Source organism: Hippoglossus hippoglossus, chromosome 9, assembly GCF_009819705.1.
Source record: "Hippoglossus hippoglossus isolate fHipHip1 chromosome 9, fHipHip1.pri, whole genome shotgun sequence".
Lineage (NCBI taxonomy): Eukaryota > Metazoa > Chordata > Actinopteri > Pleuronectiformes > Pleuronectidae > Hippoglossus > Hippoglossus hippoglossus.
The window spans coordinates 8,813,638-8,838,560 of NC_047159.1; the positions used below are offsets into that span (position 1 = coordinate 8,813,638).

The window sequence follows — 24,923 nt, forward strand, 5'->3', positions numbered from 1 at the left end:
TGAAACTACTTGAGTGGGGAATGTTAAGAAGTTAAAGTCTGAGTGCTGTCTTTGGTATTCATAAACAATCACTGTCCTCTGCTGGATGAAAAAAGGACAAACAGCCAGGAACTTGGTGGGTACAATTTATTTAAAATGTCCAATTCTGTGCTTTGAGCAAACTTCTATTGTCGATTATGAGAATGAGTTAGATAGAGGCCCCTTTAGGACTGTTGACTTTTCATAGCATGATTTAAACATAGTACAAAAATATTTACAAAATACAAACTGAGTATATCAAATGATCACACATTTACAGTATTGAAAAGCTTTGAATACACGATGGGGATAAAAGACGAGCCAGATATTGAACAAGGGTACAAATGTGCACAGTACGTTATTGTGTGAGGCATCCATCTTTAAAAAGCAGAATATCTGCTGTACAGTGCGTATTCTGGAGGAAACCTCTTGAATTCACACATTCACATGCCGGTCTTCTAGATATATTTCAATCTGATGTTTGCTACTGCATGCTTTCAAAGTATAGGAACAACCAGGCAATGATTAAAACTATCAGTTTGTCTCATGATGCTGTTAAAACTATAAAAACCAAAGTGCCTTCAGGCGAAAATAACTTGGAATTAAAAAAACAAATCTATAAATCGATTACATGTCGGGTAAAGTTCGTTCCAATATTTTCCTCAAAATTAAGAATCAACAAACTAGTTCAGCTGTATACAAAGGATTTCATGTGAAGTTCATCAGGCTTTGCAGATCCACAGGTTCACCGAAGTAGAGGAGCTCTAGCTTTGGGTATGGAGTGACTAAAGGAAACAAACAGCCAGCATTAGAGGGTGGAGGGGATTTCATTGATTTACATTATACTATTGCAGTTAAATTTAACATTTTTACCTCTGCCAAGGTTATGTTTCATTGTGTTTGTTAGCAGGATAACAGAAAATCTACTGAAATTTTGTGAGGAGGGACATGACCAATTACATTTTGGAGTGGATGCACAGGCAGATCCTGGAGTTTAACATGGCAACATAAGGGGTTAAAACTTGGCGGAGGGTTGCACTCTCAGAGCACTCTTCTACTTCCCTTCATGCAATCACCATTTGTGCACATGGATCAGACGCATGTCTCATGAAGCATGAGACATGCGTTTGATCCATGTTTCATAATATACAATTCTAAATAAACCATTTACAATACAGAATGTAGCAGAAAGTGAAGTGGAGATAGATACCATAGCCTGGAAAATCGAATTGATTGCAAAGACCTGCAAGTTTTACGTCCTTGGGAGGCAGTGCGTCTGTTGCATGTCAGAAATAGAAAGGAGAAGGAAAGAGGAGGAAGAGAAACACTGCAGATTAGTACCAGTGACGTGGTGACAACAGGCCCAGAGGCAGAAGACACAGTGAGCAGCAGAGTCCAGAGAAGCTCTAGCCAGTCCTCCTCTGAAATATATTATTCTTAAAGAACGTGCAAAGAAAGCTACTGGAAGGAAGAACAGCAAGACTGAGGCAGGTGGAGTTTATCGACACTCCTGGACAATATCAGGACATAAAGTGGGTGAAGTTAGTACAACATCTGAGTACCGTAGCTGGGTTGCACCATCATCTTTAAATAAAGGCAAACCACTAAAGTGTATTTGAAATAAACTATGATGGATGATTTAGATTTTAAATTTGTGACAAACCTGATTAATATAAAAAGTATAAAGCTGGGAAATGGTACGAAAATTCTAAAAAAGTTTGACTTCTGTTAAATCTGAGTAAAATACGGTTTTATATAATTTCTATGAAAATCATGTTTACTGTTTACAAACTTCCTAAAACAATAAAAATCTAATGAAATGAAATGTGCATTTAAGTAATTGAGACAAGTTAATCTCATTTTTATCTTTCTAGGAACTTCATCAAAAAAAAGTCTGAACTGTCAGATCAGTTTGAAAACGCTCTAAATCAAATTAAGTTAGTTTATCCTAACTGGATAAAACATCTGATTGAAGACAGTTTGTAACTTCACCACAATTTGATTTTGTCTAAACATTTAGTGACTGTTGATGCATCCCAGCCTAAGTACATTAAGTGATTATGACAATCTCTGTCATGAACATTAAGGGGAGAAAGAGTGAGAGTGCTGAGCCTCTGGATTTTGGCTGAATTTACACAGCACCAATTATCAGTTTCTTTCTTTTTTAACTCTGATCATCCCATAGCTGCTAAAACCAGATAGTAAACATTCATTTTTCCTGTTTCATGAAAAAATTACATGTTTAAAAATGTGTTTCTGTTTGTGTGCAAATGCCAAAGTGTCCAAATGGCTCAGAGTGGGGTCTGCGGGAGCTTGCCTGCAGGTGGACCTGTGCCATGTTTAAGTTGATGAAAGTGCCTGTGTTGGCTGTGGCACTGGCTGCGTCTCTATGGCTGCCGCATGGCTCACAACACATTGGGTCCCTGTCGCCAGCCACTACATGCAAGTTGCCTAGGGACCTGACCAGTCTGGTGTGGCACAGGGAGCTGGCAGAGAGAGGGGAAGCTGTTAATTTTCTCCACAACGCTCCACAAGTGGCTTATAGCCTCTGGGTTGCTTTTCAACTGTGTCTACTCCACATACTACTACTACTACTACTACTACTACTACTAATAATAATAATAATAATAATATGAAAAAATAATAATCACACAGAACACAATGTAATGCATTTGTTATTGCGTCAACACAACATTTTTCTTAATAATGAAGAAAACGGAACAATTGATAATATGTATTATTTAAGTACAACTCATATCTAACACAGGGTTTAATAATTTTTTCCCAATATAAACATGTATATAACAACTATGTATAAAACTCTGTTAATGTAAATATTGAAAAATTCTCAAACTACACTTGCCACCTCATAACTCAATGAGTTACCAACTGCAGTGATAAAAAAAAGTAGAGCCCGACCAATTTGATAACTTAGGGAGTAAAAAATTCTGATATCGGCCAAAATATAAATGAAAAAAATAGGCAATGATTCTTAAGATGTCTTAATTGAACTCTTATGACAAAGAAATGTATTGAGGTTTGATATTTTACAGTTTACCCACAAACTTTATTATGAATAACTTTGAATGAAAAACACAAATACAACCAAATCTATAGAACTTGAAATAAGAAAAGAATTATATTATCCAAACCACATTTTTAAATATAAATTAAAAACATAAAAAGCATTTTTTCCAGCCTACCGTTATATTGGTCGGGCTCTAGAAAAGCTTTACCTTTCTTATTGGCCAAGTAACTCTGTCCATGTGTAGTTTTTGTGCTGTTCTCATTATTCTATCAGGGCTGTCACTCTAGTAAATGAATGCTCTGTGTGAAATCCAGCGACATACCTTCCTCCTACACTGTTGGCTGGCAGTGAGGTTCTGGTTCTCTTCCTGCTGTCTGATTGGTCGGACAGAGCCATGGGGTTGGTCTTACAGCTCTGAACACTGGCCTGTAAGATGGACATGCTGCAGACGAGAGAGCGGAGTGTCATTATTAATCTCAGACATGTTTTTCTTCTCGTCCGTGTGATCATTGACTGCAAACTTTACCTCAGGGACTGCGATGACGACCTGGTGTGAATCTTATTCTCCTCCTGTCTGTGAAAAAAGAGAAGTAACACGACGGTAAAAATGCAATTAAAAGGAGAGAGAGAGAGATGAGAGGACACAGTGGAGGGAGAGGAGGGACATACTGTATGGAGATGAGCGAGAAGGCTTTAAAAAATGTATAGATTTAGACTTAGGCACAGATCATTACTGCAGCTTCAGCAGCCAAGTAGGATTAGTAAAGCCAGGTGAGTACCAGCAAAAGCCAGCAGGTGGCACTAAACAATTTAGAGGGCCGAGATTTGTCTTTGTTTTAATACAGTTATTTTCATCGGCTTAACTGCTTGAGGGGTTCTGGATTTTGACTGTGCAATCAACAAAAACAGCAAAGCATGATGTTTAATGAGGGACTATGGTGTAAAATAATCATGTGCTGAATCAATAGTATCAAGGACAAGACAGGAGCCTCTTTCTGATTTTTTAAAACAGGCTCAAAATGTACTGTGCTCTCAGAAAGGATAAAGTAAAGAGAGGATGATTTTAAAAAACAACTTTCTGATTTGGGGGTTGGGGATTGAGGAGAGACAGGGGGGCTCACTTACAGCATTCTCAGTTAGAGCTCCAGAACGTGGGGGGCAGGACAGGTTTTTGAGGGGGCAGACGGGCAGTGGAACTCATTGAAATCCTAACCCGTCTATACAGAAATGCAGGATGGAAGAAGGGAAGCCATACACAATCCACCACAGGGCAAGGCTACACAGGGAGGAGAGCAGCATGGCTACCAGCCATCTGAAAGGAGGACAAATCCAATAACAAGAGCAAAATGGAAAAAAGGGGAGGAAAAAAAAAAGGAAAGAGAGACAAGAGACGTCCGGGTAGGACACAAAGCCTCTGATGTTCTGCTTTTCCACTGGGACTGGATTAGATTAAATACCTTTCACAGAGCCTTGAATCCAGCAGTGCCAGTCAGCAAGTTTTTGTTCTTCACTTTCTCTGATGGGTTTGCAGTTTGCCTCATACTAATCTGACCAATGTGGAGATTGTGAAGTAGAACTGTTTAAATAAAGCTTTTAAATCTTAGAGGCTGACATTCAAGTTTATACAAGAACCAATAAACATTTTTAACAGTGTGCAAGGTGCTTTTACAGCTTAGCTGACAATAAACTTTACTGGCTGTGGGATAGATGACACTGATAGTAGATATAGAATCACATACAATCTATGGTAAAATAAAAACAATTTTTAAAAACAAACAAACAAAAAAGTTATACATGATCAAAGATAACAAATGAACTAAATATTCTGCCCTAATTTACATTAATATATTTATAATAATTATAATAATATCTCTAATCACTGGCTCTAATTATTAGTTATGGAATTTAAAAAGTTGCTGGCAGAGATCCTGAAGCAGTAAGCAAAGCTCTGGTGGGTTGTGTGTTTTTTTTTTACACTGATCCAGTCACATAAAGCAGTGGAAAAACAACAGGCCTTTGACAATGAACCCGGTCCGACATTAATTACGTTAGACACAAACACAGATCGAACACAGAAGCATGTCCATGCGTGCATGTCACAGGGTTTCATGCCTACTGCCATGCACGAAAAAGGCAGACAGGGTGAAGAGAAGTTGTTGTGTTTCTCACTGGAATACAACATGCAGCTCAGTGTTACATAGTAAAACAAACAGTGGAGCCAGATGGTGAAGTTCAGCTGCAGGTTGGATGTTTGTCTAGCAGCGCAGACCCTGATAACGCATACGGCCTGAAAAGTAAGCAAATCTCCCTTCTGCCTCAACTCCCTCCTGAGGACGGATAAGAACCCACTTTCATCTCATCACCTTCTCAGAAGCTCAAATGTAATGTTTTATAATCCTGTACAGCAGAATGAGGATCAGGAGTCATTTACCTTCCCAGCAATGCAATTTAAAGCTGACAATTTATCTCATAAAAACACCTCAGGAAAAGATGACACAAAAGTACTATTCACCATTCTCAAAAGCATCTACAACTTAGGCTACATCCATACGACTTCTTTTGGTTTTAAAACTAAAGCAATCGCCTTCTACATGAACGTTTTAGATCCGTTTCAGTAATCCCAACATATCATAAAATGCATATCACGTGATCATTGACATAGCAGTGTGGATGTAGCCTCCTATGATTCAGCAACTAAGCTACTTTACTAAAGAATAAACAAATACTGTACCTGCAAATCCTAACGAAGACCGTTACTAGTTTTTGTTCTCGAGAATTGTCAAGTCAGTAGTGCAAGCCATGCACTAAAAACATATTATCCAACTAATCCAGATCTCATGTAAAACTGTGATTAGTTGAATCACTGGTACTGTTATTGTTAACAAGTACAGCCGGCTCCACATGAGACCTCTAGTGTAACTGAGAGGAAAAGTCTTTATATCAAAGCGGATCAGCTCAGTGTGTCCATGAGGCAATGACGGGCGATGTAATGCATCCACTAAATGCATATCCACTTCACACCGTCGTCATCGGAAAGGAAAAAAAACAAAAAACAGAACAACTTCAAATCAGCCATACTGTTATAACCATACCATTCGCTGCCATAGCAACCGTCTCTACAGGAAGAGGATGTCAGCTAGAAAGGAAGTGATGTGCACTTACCTCCGTTATACAAAACCTCCCAGCCTCTCTCTGTTTTTCCTCTCCCCCACTTTCTCTCTGCCTCTCTCTCTATCTTTTGAACGGCAGGCAACACATCGGCCACGCCGTGCCCATGAGGCTGCAGCAGAATACTACCTGCCTGACATGGGACAACACAAGCCAAAGCCATTGGGGTACATTGGCAGAGGCCAGTCAACCATCCTCAGCCGTGCTGACTAACAACCTTCCATGGCTTCATTTACATTAGCACAAATGATGTGGAATCTATTTTAGACAGGGAGGCAAAACAAATCTATTAGAGTTCTTCCTGTTTCGATCACTGTGGGGAATTAGCCCTGTACTGCTGGAACACAGTGTTTCTAAAGAGCTGGCTAGTCACATGTTACAGTTGTACAGCCATCCTCATATGCTTGTTACACATAAATGTGTGAGATACAAAATGTAATTAATTAGTTGACAAAGGCTTAATGAAGTGTTTGTAATATGTCAGAGTGGTCTGCTGGTTTACACAAATGGAATTTAAGGGTTAGGGTTTAAATTTAAAACCCATGTCAAGTATGACATGAAAATCAGAGTCCCAGATTTATTTACACTACCCTATAATTGACATTATACACTGTACACATGGATTCTGCCAAAACAATTCTCTTAAAAACTTAACCAATTTAATGAAGGAAGTAGCTTTGAATGAATGTTAACAAAATGAAGACCTAATCTAATGTATTTAGGACCTACTATGTCATATTTTAGTTTTTTAATGCCTAAAATCCTGACTGAATTGTTTTGTCTCTGTCTGGGAGCTTTGTTATGTGGCTCTAGAGTCACTCTAGTCCACAACAGTTGTAATACACCTACACTGTCTTGTCCCTGTGTTTTTGGTCAAAATAGGTCAATCAATATTTAGTAAAGCTTACATGAGTGGCCCATTTACCTCAAGGCCAATGTGCCATAATAAACCGGTGACTAGCAAGCTCTACATTGATTTGTCCTATGTATTTTACCCTCCTCTCCCCAGAGATATAGTTTTAACCTTTGGACTAAAGAGGAACATTTACTTATGAACAGTTGCTCAGTAAAACTAATTCATGGGTTGTATCTGTTACGTTCCACATCTTTTGTGCCTTTATAAATCCAGCCCTCTACAACATTTTTGGAAGATTGTGTATCTGATAACTCTGATCCAGTCGGCCAAACAACTGTGTAACTTACTCTGCGTCTTCATATGTGACCTACTTCCTCCTCGACTTCTCGTTCATCCTCATCACTCACTGATTTTAGATGAAAACTGAATAATTTACATTAGACTTGATCTGCATGTGATGTCATGTACCCCAGAGGACACAAAAAAACAGAGTTATTGAAATATCACGAGGATACTGCCTGGTTCTTCAACTCCTAGATAAATGATATTTGGATGAAACTGCCATGGTGTGGGTAAGGATCAGCATTAACAGATGACTAAAACCCATCATAAAACTATAACAGCCTACCCTGAGTAAGCACGGTCACATCTTGGTCATTATCAAATCCTAATTCTCCCAAATCATAAATGATTTGAATAACACGTAATAATATATGTAATGATCCGAGGGACTGACGACACTGCCAGGGTACTTACGTGAGTGAGCCTGATGACGACCTGGCCTGCCTCTTGCTCTTCAGTGCTCGCAGTTTATCACCCTGCGTGAGGCCATTTCTCTCCTCCTCATCATTATACTGTAAAACAAAGTGATAAATAGACATAACGTGTGCCCTCATGGTTCATTTGGTACTTTTTCATTCATGAAAACATTCCTGGAGCATCATTCTAGAACTCACCAGATCCATTTCTTCTTTCTTGGTTGCCCTGTTTTTGTTGCTCCCGTTGATGGTTATGTCGTCCACTCCGGACAGGATCCTTGTGACAGCCACCTTGCCGTTCTCTCGTTCATTGAGCATCTTCTCTCGGAAAACGTCTCCCTCTGCCCATAAATTGTTCTGCTTCCTGAGGCACAACAGCACAAGAAACCACAGAATGAACCTGCAGTACTTGCTGTAACACCACTGGTTTTAATTTTTAATTTCTCAGATAAAATCTACTCTTTCATTCACACCCTATGTTTTTACAATGGCACCTTGCCCCAACCAGCGTAACAACATTTTAATTAACTGTGGCAACAGTTGTGCTATTGCTTATGCTGCCAGCTCCATCAATCAAACCACACCCACACTGTTCTAATGGAGCAGATTAGTTGAATTTACGACTGTTAAACTGTCAAAATTAATAAATCTTAAGGAAGTTATATTCTGAATGTTAACTAAGGTTGTTAGACCCTGGATAAGTTGCTAGTGTATCACAGGGCTGTGATTCAAAGACGGACTACCCACAGAGACCCCATACAGACACAGGGAGATAATGCAAATACCACACAGAAAGGGCATGAGCAAACCAAGGTTCAAACCAGGAACCTTCTTGCTTTGAGGAGACAGGGTGAACCACTGCACTGCCTTTCCCTATTTTAAATCGGTGACATTTTTAAAATCCTGCTTCAGTGGACACCTACTCTTCCACAAAGTTCTGCTGAGGCCCGATAATGGACCCTGGCCGGCAGATCCGTATCCAGGCAATGGCCTCTGCAGCAGTCAGGCCGTAATGTTTCATCATATAGCAGCCAATCAGGGTACCAGTCCTCCCCAGACCCGCTGAAAGTAAAAATAAGGGATAAGGCATTATAACATCATTAGTTTAGAGTCACAAGTGTAGTACAAGAAGTGGAAATGCGGGTCAGAAACTTTACCTTTGCAGTGGACCGCTATTGCTCCTTCTGCGTTCTCACAGATGTTGAGGAACTTCCTGACGATGCTGTCGTTCGGTGTACTCCCGTCCACGAAGAACAGGTCGTGGTGTTCAAAGCCGGAGTCCGTAAAACGCCTGGCATCGTACATCTTCTTGTTGAGGCGGATGATAGCGGTGATGTTGTGTTTTCTGAAGTAAGGAATGTATGCCTCGGGAGCATGCAGAGGATACCCTGAGGTAAGAGAGGAAAACATTCTAGTGAGTTTAGGAGGTGTTAAAACAAAGCCAGAAACAAATCTGGGCTGGACTTTTCAATTACCATTTTCTATTTTGCTTTTTGGATGAGGTCCGCTGAATGCAAGGAACTTCCCTGGAATGATCCAGTTCAAGTCTCCATTTTCTGCCCTCTCATAGTGCTCATACTCCTCCACATCGAAGTTGGAGAAGTCCAGCCAGCCGTACTGCAGAGCCTGACAGGCGGTTGGGAGGGAGTTCATTTCATTATGTGCATGACACAGCAAGAAAGAAAAATAAATAGAGTAAATCTAACGCTGACGTACCTTCTGAACGGCACGGAGGCAATCCAGGATGTTCAGGTTGTACATGCAGCTTCCAAATGAAGCGTCTCTGTGAAACAAATTACACTGACAGTCTTTCTCAGCGGAAATAATTAATTTTCCCCTTTGAATTTGAATGCAGACTGCTGTCTCACGGCTAATGGTCTCAACTGTTTTCCATCTCCCTCACGAGTCTTGCTCTATTGCTTTTCATACTTTTTCTTTAAGCACTTTATAGTAACAGTGATCGTAAAAGGGCACCAGGGCCTATGAGCCTTCAATATCTTGTAATCTTGAAGTCTTATTTTTGTGCTGCACTTAACAATATGGGGAAAAGAACATTGCTAATTTGTTCTGAATGTAATATTTTTCAAGTTACAACATTTCAAAATAGGACTTGCAGCAATATTTTTCTAACAAATCTTTAAAATTGTACAACTTAGTTTTACTGTAGATTCAAAATCCGTATGTAATAATGGCAAGCTTGTTTTTTCCAAGGATGCTAAAGCCCAAAGCTAAATTTGCAATTAAAATAAATCTGGCTATTTTGCATTTTTGACACAAACCCTGCTCGTCTTTGAAACAGCCTTTAAAAAATAAAAGCGTGACCATGTAAACAAAGTCCTTAGACACAGTTGTGGCTCATTCCTAGATGCCTCGAATCAGTTGTTACCTGAATGGGAGGTATGTTGAATTCCTCGCAACCAGCAGACTGTAGGCGTCCTCTGGCATCATGTTCAGGTGCATTACCTTCAAAACACAAATGTCTAATCAGCAAGTGCGGCTTGTATTAAATGTTGACGTAATGTAATTTCACAAATATGAAACCTGGGTTTGTGCATTACTTACCGCATATGAGCCTATTAGATAAGCAGCATTGGCCTGTTTTTTCTGGTCTCCACATGTATAAAATATGATCTTCTTCCTTGACAGCGTAATAGACTGTGAAACGAAATTAATTACAAACAACATGAGCAAACATGTGATTATTTATTTATGTGACAAAAGAGTATACAAACTTATAAGTAGATATTACATGAGCGTGTCGACATGTATTTTCCCACCTCTGCTATTTAACATTAAATATTGTATTTTGGGGCTGAACAGCTGCAGTGGGAAGACAATCTACAACACTGGATGAAAATGTGACTTATGAATAGAAATGTTTTCCCATTTACAGCACTACATGGTGTGGAGAATGCCGGTCAACTGTATTTATAAGCTAAGAAAAAGCTACGCTGGGTAATCCCCACGAGAGACAATTAAGTTTTAGAGCTGCAGAGAGGCTGAATCCTCCGAATCCAAACCTCAGCTGCCCAAATCTGTGCCCAACAGCCTCCAGGACCACATCATGTGCCAAATCCACACAAACTGCCACAACAAAGAGGAACAATAGCATAAACGGACCACAAGGATTATTCAGGACATGAACTGAACTGTGAAAAGTTGACATGTCCTGCTAATTGGCACGTAAAACGACTATAACCCTGCTTAATTCTGTTCGTTTCCACAGATATTGATCGACCTTGATTTCGCGACCCATTCCAGGAAGTGCAATTAGGAGCAGCGATTTACTTTACCTTGAGCTTCTTTGTCAGCTTGCAGCAGAAGCGATAAAACATGGCCAGGTTAAGGGGACCAAAGTCCGCATAGAAGCTGAGGGAGAGAGGGACAAAGGAGAAAAGAAGGAGTGTGTCAGGGAAGCTATTTATGCAACCGGCGACGATCTCTGGAGAAGTTTCATTAGATACAATCAACTACATCAGACTGACACAGTGAAAAAACACTTACAGAGTAAAAGACTATATTTGGAAGCATTCGATGCAAGAGTGGGTCAATGAGAACAACACAAAAGGCTGTGAAGACAAGGAGTCTTTTTTTCTACCACTGGCAGGGGAAAAAAAAGGCTTGGAAAGGTCAGTGTTGTCCTCCCAGAACAACAGCCCATTGAAGCAGATCTACCCTCCCCTGCAAGCTCGGAAACTGCCACTGTAGCAATGTGCTTTTATTTTGATATAAGTAGATAGTAAAAAGGACAGTGCACCAAAATAGACGACATTCTGAAAATAAACTATATTTACAACTGATTTAGCAAAGTGCACATTTACGTCATAAAAACATCCATACATGAAATTCAGTTATGGATTTTTGTTTTTGTTTGGCCAACCCAAGATAGTCAGTTGCCACGTCATTTTGAAAATTCTAGGGACGCCAGTGGCATCTGCACTAAACTAAAAATCTCATAAGTTAGAATAGGTAATGAGCAAGTGGCAGCAGTGGGGGTGCAGGCGGTGTCTTTTACAGAGCTGCAGTGATACCACAAGGAATTGGCATCGCCTTTTATTCCATTCAAAGAAGTGCCTGGTTTGTTTAAATACTGACAGAACCGGGGCACTTCAGGGGCCAATCAGATTTGAGCTCGGGCCAGTGCCCTGCATGGCCCCACCCCTGGATCCTCTCCTGTATTTACATAGTTTTAAACTTACAATAACACAGAATCCATTAATGAAAGTCAGTGATTGACAGATAAGCTTGAAGGCAGCACTGATGGTGCAGATCGGTGTCTTTTAGAGAGCTGCAGTGATAACAGGAGGTTTTTTTGGCATTGCCTTTCATTGCAGTGCAGTGGTGGGGGTGGGGGGTGGGGGGGCATGAGTAAAACCACTCCACTTCACGATCTGTTCAAAATGCAAAGTTGGGAATCAAACCCTGCCACTCACTTCTCATACGCCAACTCCTCGTCTATGCAGAAACAGTGTCTCTCTGCGGTGCTCTTGATCTTCTGGTGGAGTATGGCGAAGTACAGTTGATCTGGGGGAGGAGGGGGGGTCAGATAAAGAGGCACTTACTTGCTTTGGTCATGCAAACACACTTCTGTTAGTACTCTGAGTACTAAGTCTGCCCCCCCCCCCCCCACACAAAAAAAACTACTCCCTCCGTGTGTACAAGTACTTCTGCTGAGTATTTGCTTCTTACCCCTGACGAACTCGACGCATCTCGGCGAAACCTCGTCCGCGGTCATCTTTCCCGCAGATTTAAACATGACGTGTGGAAGAGAAACGCTGGTTTTACTCACCGGGACTTGAGCATAGTACGAAAAACTCACACTGGCAACGTGCGGGAAGATCGTAAGAAGTTATTTGAAAAGTTGAACGTAAGAACGGACGTGGATTTGGAGGCGTCGCTGTGGACGAGGAGAAAGTTGGAGGAAGGAGGAGAAGAAGTGCGCACACTGCTAAAAAATGACCTCCGTTTGACTCCTCCCCCTCGGATGCTCCGCGGGACGCTATTGGCTGCGGGAGATGTGGAGCGCGGCGCGATTGGAGGAGCGTACTGTCGGTCGCGCCCCGTTCTTGTTTAAAGTTCTGCACGCGAGACACGCGATAGGCCGCGGGAACGTTGCCCAAACGGTTGCTAAGACGATCCCTCGGCCAATCAGAGGCGTGATCTCCACTCTGGCCCCTCCCTCAGACCCGAGCTTCCTCCAGAAGAAGCAGGAAGACGCCGCAGGAGGTGAAATAATTAACTTTAAACGACAATAATAACGACAATAACAATTATATTTATGTAATGAATGCACAGATCAACCTTTGTGCACATGCATAACTCAAACACGATTATAAAACATCATGTCTGGTGTAATTCCCTCCTCTAAAATGAAACTATTGCAGAGCACAGATTTTAAAAGCTAAATCGACGCACACACACACGATAGAGGGGGACACAAGATGTCGCCATATTATGACAAACCCTGCAAGAAATCAGACTTTCTCGCACCCTCGCTTGTTTGAAACGCAATATTGCGCGTGCACCGGCCGCTGCGTGCACCCGTGCACATCTGACAAGTTCGTGCACGGCCGCTTACCTGTTATGTCCATGTACAAGTCAGAGTTCGGCCCCGCCTCTGAGCCGCGGTGAGCGGCGCAGCGCTTCTTCCTCGACTCGCCTCGTCTCCTCTCGCTCTTGCGCTTCATGTTTTCTCCTCCTCAGAGCCTCCCTTCACATTGTGGTGCAGCCGCAGCACAGTCCCACCTCCTCCTCCTCCCCTCGCAATGCGGAGACTCGTATTGTCCCAGTTTCTGTCGCTGGGTTATCGTGGCATGGTCCTGGCGCCGTGCAGCTGATGATCTGTGTTTGTGTATCGGTGTTGTCAACCACAGACACAGCAGCCTGATCCAACCTCTCCAGCGGCGGTGGTGACGTCTGTGAGCCGGGGCAGGTTTCTGCTTTCTGCAGCCCCTGCATGTGACGTATGAGGATTAGATGTCCAGTGCCCACCCTTCGCTGTTCAATAGCAGCAGCAGCTGTGTGTGGATTGTAGTCCTGTGCTGCTCAGTACATGTGACTGTGCCATCATTTTGCACATGCATGGGAATAAACACACAATGTTGCCTGGGTGTGGCAGTTCAACTTTATTTACAGTGTAATAAATACTGAGCAAATGAAGACAGTGGGTATAAAAAGGAAGGGATGCGACAAGGCCTAATATCTAGGTCACCAGTGTGCCAACAGTATTACAAAACATGAGACATCGCACTGCGTGTATTCCTACCTGACAACAGTCGTGCATGTGTACCCCTCTTATAAACTCACCCGTGTTATTTTTGCAAGAAAGACCAAAAACAAAATCACCCCAAGGTTCATTTTACAAGCTTTTCATCCCATCTCGTAGTTTTCAGTAGCAAAACGAGTTTCCTCAGTTCACTTTCTAACATTTCCCAGTTCATCAGCCCAAGAGATGTGACTGGAAATTCTGCAAAAAGCCAGTAAGGAGACCTTGAGTTATTTTCATTTTCTCTACTAAAACTACTATTTAAAAGATTGACAATGAGGATCACGCTCAACTATGGCGATGTATCCAAATAGCACGTCAAGATTAAACATTTCATATCAGTCGATATTGATTATTATCATGATAAATGTTAGGTTATTATTTCTTAGTTAAAGAAGTTAAGACTTGTTTTTACTCCTGAGTGATGGTTGTGGTTTTAAACTTTTCTTTATGAGCTGTGCTTCCACAATGCATAAGCAATATAATAGATGTATATTGGACTTTTGTTATTTCGCTATTGATGAAACTTATATTGCTATTAATATTAATATTGTTTTATTGCCCTGTCCTACAACATAACATAAACTGTCATGTCTTTCAGGTCTTCTTCTGTTGTGTTATTATGTGTGTTTGTGTGATGTGTGTTTTTATGTAATTTTGTTAATTTTCCACTTCTTAATTTTCCAAGTCTCTCTTGTAAATAAAAAAGATAATGTATCTCAATTCCCTGGTTAAAGAAATAAATTAAATAATCAGACCTATTCAAGATTGTGACCTCAGGACCTCGCACAGGAATGATAAACACTGTACTCAGAATCACTGGGACACAAATACCTGTTACTGAGAATGATGCTGCCCAAGCTCTTCTAGTTCAATATGCCAGTATGTAAAGATGATGTAACTAAACAAGCAGCATGTGTCCCCGTGTGATAATAACAGTGATGTGGTGGCACAGCACTCTCTCGGGCGGCCACATGGCTACACATGGATGATCTTTGGCTTATCGCTGAAGTCCAGAGTCTGTTGAACTCCAGCCAGCTGCAGCAGCCAGGTGATGGGCATGTGGTCCAGGTGGTTCATGTCAAAATGGGAAAAATGGACTTGAGAGCCTGTGGAGAGGAGAGGAGGGGAAAGTGAGTGCTCTGGTGGCCAGACGGTTACAGCACAGGCCACATGAGCAGTGTGCAAAGACCTTTGCTGCAAGTCATACCACTTCTCCCTCCAGGTTCTCTTCCTGTCTGTCTCTTCTCAAATAGACAACTGCCTAAAAAATTATCTTAAATAAAAAGATTGTGACTGTTCTCCAGAGCGAGAACATGTTAAATCATCGTAATTAGTAATGCAAAAGATCTCAATGTGGTATAATGTAAAAATGGTATAGATTTCTGTTTCCTTCAACAATCACAAGATAGATCTTGTGGGTTTTCGACAACCTAATCAATCAATTGTGTCTAAACCAACCAATAAATGAATGAAAAGTGAATATAATAATGAGAAAAGAAGCCATATGTGTCAAACCACAGTTTCCTGAGAAGAACCGGACCCTTTACCACTTCCACAATAGTAAACAAATATGTACCTGGTCCTGCAATGATGGCTCCCCCTTGCTGATGTAGGTCACCCTGAAAATCGAATACAGGGCTGGTCATGGCTCTCCATATATTCTTCATCTGGCCCAGGAAAACACCAGACTTCACATGGGGACTAGGAGATGCTGAGGACATAGAAATATACACACACAAGCTATTATTCATGAATCACCACATTGGTGTAAGTTTACACACATACTGCCTCCAAATAGTGTTATTGTTTTACCAGAGTTTGTAAATTTCTCCTCTCTCTTCATCCCAAGCTTTTGATAAATGCACCTCTGCGGGTCCACATATATTTCATAAGGATAGCCTGTCAACGAGCAGAATGGCTACGAGAGAAAGAGAGACATATATCACATGTGTGTACAGTCAGAGTTCAACATTTATTTTATTTGTAATTAATTAATATTGCTGTTGTCTGTTGGTTTACAGGATTACATCAAAATGACTCAACAGATTCCCATGAAACTTTGTGGAGAGGTGGGGTTTGATCCAAGGAAGACATGTTGGTGCGGATCCAGATCGGGGGGCGGCTTCAGGAATTTTTCCACTTCCTTTAACATTGTGGGATATTCCATCATTTTGTTGATTTCTTTCGTTGAATAATTCATTGAATTTAAATTCTGTTGGGCCTTGGCAGAGGACTGTGCTCTATACTGAGTGTCATTCTAGTTGTTTCTCTTTTAGGATCAGGGGATAAAAAAGCCAGAAAACAATAAAACATGTCGGTAGCTGCATCAGAAACCTGATAAGTAATAAATCATCTGAAGTGTGAAATGTGCAGAGACACTTATATAATATAGAACAAGTGGAAACTGACAAACAGAGTCAGAAGGACAGAAATCTGTGGGACAATGTGATATTGTGTCTATTGACCCTAAATGAATTACCTCTATATGATGATGAGCAGACTGACCAATCACAATCAGCCTAATGTCAGCATCCTGCAACAACACACATCAAAGTTTGGATTGTTCAGAATCAATCATTTAAGCTGATATTTATCTGAGCCGTCACTAAGTAAGTCAAGGCAGTTTTATCTAGAAAGCACATTTCATACAGATAGACTCAAGCTGCTGCAGAGAGACATTAAGACTCTAACAGAGCAGCTATTGTTCTCTGTCACCTCTTTGACTCCTGAAATTCCTTGAAATATAGACACAAGTTAAAAAGCCTGTCTTCCCTCACTGTCTGACGGAAACAAATTATTGTTTTGTGTTTCTTCCAAAACTAGGTTGAACTCGTATAATGTGACATATTCAAATGCACAATGTTGCAACCTGAACATGACATTGAACTATTCTATGTATCTTGTGCATCATTAAATACAAACATTTGGCATGTTTGAAAACTTGAACATCTCCCCTAGATCTTAAAATGAAGTTAGGCAGGTTTTAATGATGCTAACATGAGTCTGTAATAACGACCACTTTCCCACCAGAGTTTAAGAGGTTGTAAACAACACAGAGATACTTTAAAATAAATCAATTAAAAATAAAAAGCACAGTTTAAGCAAAATAAAAGAAATTAAAAAGAGCAGAATAGAAGAGTAAAAGAGATTAAAAGAAATAAAAAGGATAAATCTGTATAGAATTTGAAAAATATATTAAAGGAGTAAAATAATAAAGATAACATAGATATAAATACATTAAATAATAAATAATAAATAAAATATAAATAAATAAGTTGGTTACCACTGGCTGAGCGCTCCCCAGTGATCTCTGAGATCTAACAGATTGACCTGTCATGTCTGTTATATATTCAGGGCCAGCTCCATTAAGAGTTGACAGTAACATCTATATTTACACTTCAGGTTGGACAACATTGGTTGCATTGCATTCATTCTCCAGTTCTTACCTCCAGTGCTTCTCTTGGTATTTTGCTCAAATCGTCCACATATTCTTTGCAGCTGTAGCACAGGAAATTCTACAGGGACATACACAGCACACGTCATGTCAACAGTTTGCAGTTATATGAAATATAACATCACATTTAAGAGCTCTCATCTTGCACCTATATGTAATGTTTAGTTTTCTGTCTTCACCTATAGACATGATCTCTCCATTCCTCTACGTCCATCCTAGCATTGGCAGTAGTTGTTGGGGGCATCTGTCAAGCAACTATGGTCACTTTGAAAATTGATGCGCGTCTATTTATGGTCTTACGGTAAAGGTCCTTGGAGTGGAAAAAAGGCCAGAGAGAATTTAATGAAATGTATTATGGAAGTTTGATTTGATTTCCACACAAGACAATAACAAGTATGAAATGGAATATTGTATCTATGTATGTTTAATGGAATTCAAGGCAAAGTCGGCTTGTGTCACATCGCAAGGATTTTTTTATAATACTATTTAACATGAGCATGTTTTGAGTTCCATAATGAAAAAATAGCCAACTTTGCCTTTAATTTTCTCAGAAATCCTACAGTCAAATCTCCTGAAACTTGACAGAGAGACAGTGGGGGTCACCACTAACAAGAATGAGGTGAAATATCTATGTCACCTCTCAAGAACCATTTATAATTTATATTTAATATGAGCAAGTTATGAGTGCAATAATTTCAATAATATTTCATTTCATTATACTTCTTATTGTCTTGTGTGGACATCAAATCAAACGTCCACAATAAGTGTCATTAAACTTTCAACGTTTGTCTCCTGCCTTTTCTCTGCCCCAAGGACTTTTACCGTAAGATAATAAATAGACGCTCATCTATTTTCAAAGTGCGGCTGTTGTTACCGGGTTTTGACAAACTACGGATCACACACATCTTCCATTGAGTCTCAGTCTCAGTTTATTCCGCCTCTCATGGGACATCGTGGTAGTTTATGAGCCTTCAGCTCATCAGTAAAGTTAAACCTAACAAAAGAAATGTTCCCCCTACCCGCAGGAATATTATGACTGCCCTCCTGTCCTGGTATAACTTCTTGAAAGGAGCAGAGACTCCGTGTCGGTCGTAAACTAAACAATCCTCCACTTCTTCCAGACGGACATCGACACACTGGCTCCATGTTTCCACGTTTCCTTTAGTTACTTGTCGAGTTACTGGTGAAACTACTTCAGCCATGTTTCTGCTCGGAGGCTTCCTGGATTCTCTACACTATTTCTGGGAGCAGCCGAGCTGCCCGCAGGAGCTGCTACTGTGGTGGAAACACACGCCCATGTGCGGACTGTGTGTGTGTGTGTGTGTGTGTGTAGGACCTTCTCCAGTGTAAACAGTTGATTTCATAATGAATGGAATTCACCCAATGCAAAGTCCTCATAAGGAAAGCTGCGTAGACCCATGTGTGTGTGTGTGTATGAGAGAGACAGAGAGAGAGAGAGAGAGAGAGAGAGAGAGAGAGAGAGAGAGAGAGAGAGAGAGAACGAGACAGTATTTACAAAGCGTCACTTATAACGAAGGATGGATGGATAGATAGATGATAGATAGATAGATAGATGATAGATAGATAGATAGATAGATAGATAGATAGATAGATAGATAGATATAGATACATAGATAGTTAAATAGATGGATAGATATTGTCATTAACATTAACTTTTTAATGGTATTGAATGCAACAAGCACTCCCCCTCTCTGTATAGGTAATTATGTGGTTTTATGTTTTGTGAGTAACAGCTATTGTCTGACACTCAGCTGCACACGTAGCTGAGTGTGCTAGTGGGCTTCACTAATTAATTTTAAAGTGATCAAGGAGTAAAGTGATCAATTATAAGGATACTTCTGCAAATTAGTGTTGAACTTCCATAAAGTTGGGGAGCTCACAGATTTAAAAAGATTAAAAAAGCTATGTATTCGTCCAACCCATCAATGGGGGCAGGACAAATGCTGAAACAGTCACCTCAACACCTCTCAGAAGCAATTCCAATATAATAATATAAATACTACTACTACTACTACTACTACTACTACTACTGCTACTGCTACTACTACTACTACTAATAATATTAATAAAAATAGACTGAATTTGTTATGCGTACATGTACCTAATAAACTGTCACTTGAGTGTATTTTAATGTTGACACTTTTGTACTTGCAGGACTTTTGGGTGTAACATTTGTTTGCACAGACATCACACTACAAGAGCACGTACAATGACTGTGTAGTATTTAGATATTCAAGCTTTCACCATATTTGTTTCGCTTTGTAACGAGAGATATTAATGCATTACTGCATATAACACACATTTTATTAAAATACTGTGTTATGTGTTCCACCATTATTAATTAACCACTTTATTTATTGAATGGCACTTCCCAGAATGTTTCCCCCCACATGACTGTACTGATATAACCGGTGTGTCAATAAATATCCAAAATAAACACATTCAATCTCGAATTACGAATCGCCCTCGTCGGCTTCCTTCGCGCAGCTCCCTGGGTGCGGAAGTGTTTTCCTCCGGAGCAGCAGCAGCTGCAGAGCCACCGCTTCGCTGGTTCAGTCGCAGGCTTCCCCCCCCCCCCACCCGCGTCCGCGCCTCTCCTGCCGGGACCCGTCAGCGCTCACCTCGGCCGTGCAGCGGAGCAGTAGTATGCGAGCACCGTGCGGAGCGTGGGAGCACCGTGTGAAGTGGTGAGACGTGTTTTCATGTCGGAGCTACAGCTAACGTAGCTTCCAGTGATGGAGCAAGCTAGCCTGACAGCCAGGGAGAGAGAGAGCTGACCCGGGTTAGCACCGTGTCTCTGTATTCCAGCACTAACTGAGGTGTACGTGCGATGTCCGAGCAAATGTGGAGACGTGAACCTGTCGCCATGTAAAACACAACGTCCAGGCTGCTGTGTGTGTGTATGTGTGCTACTTGCCCACCTGTTCACTGTTTACATCTTTGTGTTTTCATTCGTCAACCAGACGATGCACCGTCGCTGTTGCCTCGATGCTGTATAGTAACACAATAACAGTAGCTGGAACCTTGTGCCGTAACCTAGGTGATCAAATGAGGCTCATAGTGATGGGTATGATCATGTAATTCCCATGGGGTGGTTTCGAACACGTCTGTAATAGGTTTGTTGATTAGCGTCATGAGAGAGTGATACTGATTAACTCACAGTAGACAGTAAGAAAACAAGTGGTGAGCAATCTGAGATATGATCCACACACATGGTAACAAACAACACTGGAACACGCTCCACACCGACAAGGCTGGAGAACTGCTCGACTGTCTAAATGTCCCCAAACCCTGAGGGGCCACAAGTCACAGATTCATCTAGCTCCTCTGGTCTGGATAATGTTGTACACTTTCACACAATATATAAGGGTACATGGCAGATAGGTTGTTCCAAGCGCCATAGTTCTTTTGTGGATTGAGTCTTGCGTCTGATTGTGTAACTCCAGACTGATGGCATGATGTTGAGATCAGGACTCTTTGGGGTCCTCCTTGTTCGTCTTGTCACTGAAGATGATTCTTTATGATGCTGGCTGTGTGTTTGGGGTTGCTGTCAGGCTACAGAAGGAATTCGGGACCAGTCAGATTTCCTAGCCTACAAACTAATCTACACGTGGGGAAACGCAAAGATGAAACTCGCTTTGCCTCAAGAATAGCAAATGAAAGAGATGAGAAATACTTGTATATGAATTTTTTGTGTTTTTGCATCTATTCATTTTTATTTCAGAGAATAGCTTTGCCAGACAAACTTTACCATATTCCTTACTTGGTGTTAAAATTAATGTGCGAACATATCATTTACAAAATATATGTTAGCATCAATCAAATACTTTATGAGGCCTTGTTTAAGTGTTTTAACTATAACTTTGCCAGTAAAAGTTTTGCCAAAGTTGTTGCACGGTTGCTTGTGTTGAGCAAGAAGAAGTAAGGTATTGAAAATAGTATCTTTTTTATCAGTACAAAAACCCAGGTATTGTATGAACACCAACATTAATAGCCAGTCCTGCATTTTTTGACGTTCATACAGATGAATTTGCTAATGAATTTATTACTCTTTTTGTTCCAGAGTTTTCTTGAATCATCTATATGGGCCATCTTCTCTCGAAAAATGGTTACCGTCTGAAGAAGAGGACACGCAAGTTGCATCACAGAAAAAAGAAGAAGAGGAACTGCTTCCTGCAGGGGCCTTGCATGCTGTGCTTCATCGTCCACAGCAACAGCAGCAGTCTCGACGACGACAGCAACCAATTGGAGGTCGGTGTCAACGGCAGCGGCTGCCATCTCAACAGTGTCACCGGAATCAGTGTCCCTGGTGTGGGTGGAGTTGGCATCGGAGCAGTAGCTGCCTCGAAGCTTGCCGAGCGATACGCAACACTCGCATCTCCTGAGGACTGCTCCAAGTTTCTGTTGTCGCCAAGGGAGCTATCTATCTGGGAGGGCCAAGGCAGGAGCCTCCTATCAGCTGTCCCTGCAAAACTGATTCCACCACCGGCGCTGTTTCGAACCGCTGGGGTGACTGTGACCGTACCCATACCTGTGCCTGGCTGCACCAGCGACTACACTGAGATGGTAGGGAGCTGGGGAGGTGCTGCACCTTGTTGTTTCAAAGTCCCTGTTCCGTCATGGTATTAACACCCGTCCGATCACAAGAGGTCAGCTCTAAGTTCAGGGCTGAACGCACCCAAATGCACCATGAACGAGTCCTGAGATTTAATCACTCAAACCACATTCAGAGGTGGACTGGGATGCATTTTGCCACATTTCTTTCTATCTCTCGCTTGTGGCAACACACAGACTCAATCACAAACACAGTGACACTGCAACACATACTAGGTGAAAACAACATCATTTGTTGTGTGTGAACAGACAAACTTTATGCAGCCCACTTGTGATCAGATTTCTCAAGACAGATTTTAATACCAGGTCTGAACAGTTTAATTTGTAGTATTTTCTTCAACAAAGCAACCAACTGCAGAGTAGACAACCTGCTTCCTGTTTACATCGGCATTCACATGACTAGTCTACGTGAAAGGTCGCTGATATGCATGTGTGGGTTTGGACAGAGATTATCTCTGATATGGAGCTAAATCTCTTGTCCTTAAAACAAAAACATATTAGTGAGATGTAGCCTTGATTTTCAAGTTGTAATTACATAATTGCAGCAGTTACGAGTGACTTGTTGCACTTTTTTCTTTTCATTGAGGCAGAAGTCAGGAGTGTTGTTTTGTTTTCGCTGTTCCAAGTGCCCATATGGCTGATGTGAGATTTCTTCAAACTGTAATTAAAGGCTTTTTCATTTAACCTGACTTGACTTGACTGAAGAAAATCTGGGTTCACCTGACATGTGTGTGTGTGTCTCTGTGTGTGTGTGTGTGTGTCTGGGTGCAGGTGTGTAAGAGGAAGTGCTCAGAGGTGCAGAGGTGCACCCCCTGTAAGCAGCCGCGCTGTGCCTTCGCTGCCCCTGACGGAGGGCTGGAGAATGGAGGAGTGGGGGGAGGCGGAGGAGAGACCTCCTCAAACTCTGAAACTGGCCACTGCCACCTTCCCCTCTGTCCACTTCCCTCCTCCTCCTCCTCCTCCTCCTCCTCCTCCTCCTCTTCCTCTGCCTCCTCCTCTTCCTCCTCACCTGCTGATGGCTGCTGTGGGTTAGGACTTCGTGCTGATTTGCCGCACAGTTCGGACACGTCCCCCGGTTCCCTGCATAATTACGACGACTGCCAGGCGAGAAGTTCTGACGCTGCTGACCATTTAAGTATCAACCACCTGCCTTCCTCCATCCTTCTAAAGGTTAGAGTTCATAAAGAGTTAAAATATGCTAAAATATTAAGCCAAAGCTTTGCTGCGTACTAAGTTTGTTTTTTAAAACTTTTTCACAAATGAGCCACAGCATCTGAATGGTTCTTGAATGGTTTGTCTTATGTGCATTACTGTTTATCTTCTTTTGCCTCCTCTCAGGTGCTCTCCCACTTGACGGTGAAGGAGCGCTGCCTGTGTGCCTCCCTAGTTTGTAAGTATTGGAGGGACCTCTGCTTGGATTTCCAGTTCTGGAAGCAAATCGACCTCAGTGGCCTACAACAAGTAAGCACACAGGGCAGTGCATGTTTTATCTGCGACTCTATTGACTTTAGGAAGTTTACTAAGTTCATTAAAGTCGTTCACTTTTTACATTTTAGAAATTTAGTTGATATTTTTAGCTCTGGCTTGGACATGGTGAGCAGGAGAGGCTGCAGTGTCTTACCTACAGAAAGAATAACTTCTGAGATAAAAGCTGACTACTTCTGTACCTTTTCCTTAACCTTCATAACAAGGAAAAGTTTATTTTAGTTTCTTCTGACCTTCATCTCCCCTTGTGTTATCCTGTTCCCCAGGTGAACGATGATCTGCTGGTGAAAATAGCTTCTCGGAGGCAGAATGTGACAGAGATTAACATCTCAGATTGCAGAGGGGTCCATGACCATGGGGTGTCCTCCCTGGCCTCTCACTGTCCCGGCCTGCAGAAGTACACAGCTTATCGCTGCAAGCAGCTGGGTGACATGTCCCTGTCAGCCCTGGCCACACACTGCCCTCTGCTGGTGAAGGTGCACGTGGGCAACCAGGACAAATTAACCGATGATGCACTAAAAAAAGTGAGCATTATAAACCTGGATGGAGACTTTGCTTGTCTGTGATACACCTATCTACCTACTATTTTTATTCCCAATTGAAAACTGAAGTAAGAATCCAATAAAATGCTTCAGGTGAAGTTTTCCTGTATTTTAATTTTACATACACTCAATGATTTTCTCCTGTCTGCCTCCAGCTGGGAGAGCACTGCAGCGAGCTGAAGGACATCCACTTGGGTCAGTGCTACAGTATCACAGATGAGGGCATGGTGGCCTTGGCTCGAGGATGTCAGAAACTGCAGAGACTCTACTTACAAGAGAACAAACAGGTCGGTCCAACACCTCTGGTCATATATTCAGCGTTGTGCTTTTTCTCCCTGCTTTGCCTCAGGGTCTCTGCTCAGAGACACAAGTGTCAGTGTGTCTCTGTGTGGCAATTTGAAAAATCTTCAAGGGTGCATTCACCTCGTATAGGCTCTCCATAGGAGCTCTTTTCAGCTTTATACTACCATCACTCAGGGGCTATAAGAATATTGGCAGAGTGGTGTGGCCCTGTCTCTTGCCTTTTTTAATAGGCTAAGAATTCATGTACGATTTCAGCTCAATACTCCCTCCAGCTGTAAGCTTTGAATCTGTTGTTTTAGAGAACTGGTCAATCTACTCCTCTTTCACTCACTCTTGCTTTGGCAGACATATGTATGCAGCTGCTATAAGTGCATCAAACTACATCATAGGTTATGGTACACGGGCTAT

General features: G+C 41.5%; 3 protein-coding genes across 10 annotated transcripts in view; 1 reads left to right on the forward strand and 2 right to left on the reverse strand.

Moving 5' to 3' along the window:
• Positions 1 to 110: 110 nt before the first annotated feature.
• Positions 111 to 13,781, reverse strand: cdc14b (cell division cycle 14B). Of its 6 annotated transcripts, none has more exons than XM_034596595.1 (16): positions 12,518 to 12,788; positions 12,262 to 12,352; positions 11,122 to 11,197; positions 10,391 to 10,483; positions 10,215 to 10,291; positions 9,545 to 9,611; positions 9,304 to 9,454; positions 8,986 to 9,216; positions 8,752 to 8,890; positions 8,027 to 8,192; positions 7,827 to 7,924; positions 3,573 to 3,620; positions 3,369 to 3,488; positions 2,336 to 2,504; positions 1,229 to 1,294; positions 112 to 803 (listed from the first exon to the last, which is right to left on the reverse strand). In XM_034596595.1, exons 1-15 carry the CDS (start codon positions 12,582 to 12,584, stop codon positions 1,271 to 1,273), a joined length of 1,617 nt encoding a protein of 538 aa, XP_034452486.1. In that variant the 5' UTR covers positions 12,585 to 12,788; the 3' UTR covers positions 112 to 803; positions 1,229 to 1,270. The 6 variants fall into 6 exon arrangements, 5 of the variants coding, with proteins under 5 accessions (XP_034452487.1, XP_034452486.1, XP_034452488.1 ...); XR_004615043.1 differs by lacking the exon at positions 1,229 to 1,294 and adding an exon at positions 4,172 to 4,358 and having other exon boundaries at positions 115 to 803; positions 12,518 to 12,819; XM_034596596.1 differs by lacking the exon at positions 1,229 to 1,294 and having other exon boundaries at positions 111 to 803; positions 12,518 to 12,810.
• A 713-nt stretch (positions 13,782 to 14,494) lies between these two features.
• prxl2c (peroxiredoxin like 2C) lies at positions 14,495 to 18,752 on the reverse strand. Its single transcript, XM_034596606.1, has 6 exons — positions 18,570 to 18,752; positions 17,543 to 17,611; positions 16,576 to 16,629; positions 15,909 to 16,014; positions 15,673 to 15,807; positions 14,495 to 15,202 (listed from the first exon to the last, which is right to left on the reverse strand). The coding sequence occupies exons 1-6, from the start codon at positions 18,750 to 18,752 to the stop codon at positions 15,072 to 15,074; spliced, it is 678 nt and encodes a 225-aa protein (XP_034452497.1). The 3' UTR covers positions 14,495 to 15,071.
• A 1,304-nt stretch (positions 18,753 to 20,056) lies between these two features.
• Positions 20,057 to 24,923, forward strand: part of fbxl17 (F-box and leucine-rich repeat protein 17) — a 217,676-nt gene continuing 212,809 nt past the window's right edge. For 2 of the 3 annotated variants that reach the window (XM_034596587.1, XM_034596588.1), the window contains exons 1-6: positions 20,079 to 20,258; positions 21,635 to 22,137; positions 22,957 to 23,355; positions 23,524 to 23,646; positions 23,937 to 24,194; positions 24,368 to 24,499. In XM_034596587.1, the coding sequence (XP_034452478.1) occupies positions 21,655 to 22,137; positions 22,957 to 23,355; positions 23,524 to 23,646; positions 23,937 to 24,194; positions 24,368 to 24,499 (1,395 nt within the window). In that variant the 5' untranslated portion in view covers positions 20,079 to 20,258; positions 21,635 to 21,654. Of the gene's footprint in view, positions 20,259 to 21,634; positions 22,138 to 22,956; positions 23,356 to 23,523; positions 23,647 to 23,936; positions 24,195 to 24,367; positions 24,500 to 24,923 lie in introns of all 3 variants that reach the window. The other variant, XM_034596586.1, reaches the window with a different exon arrangement.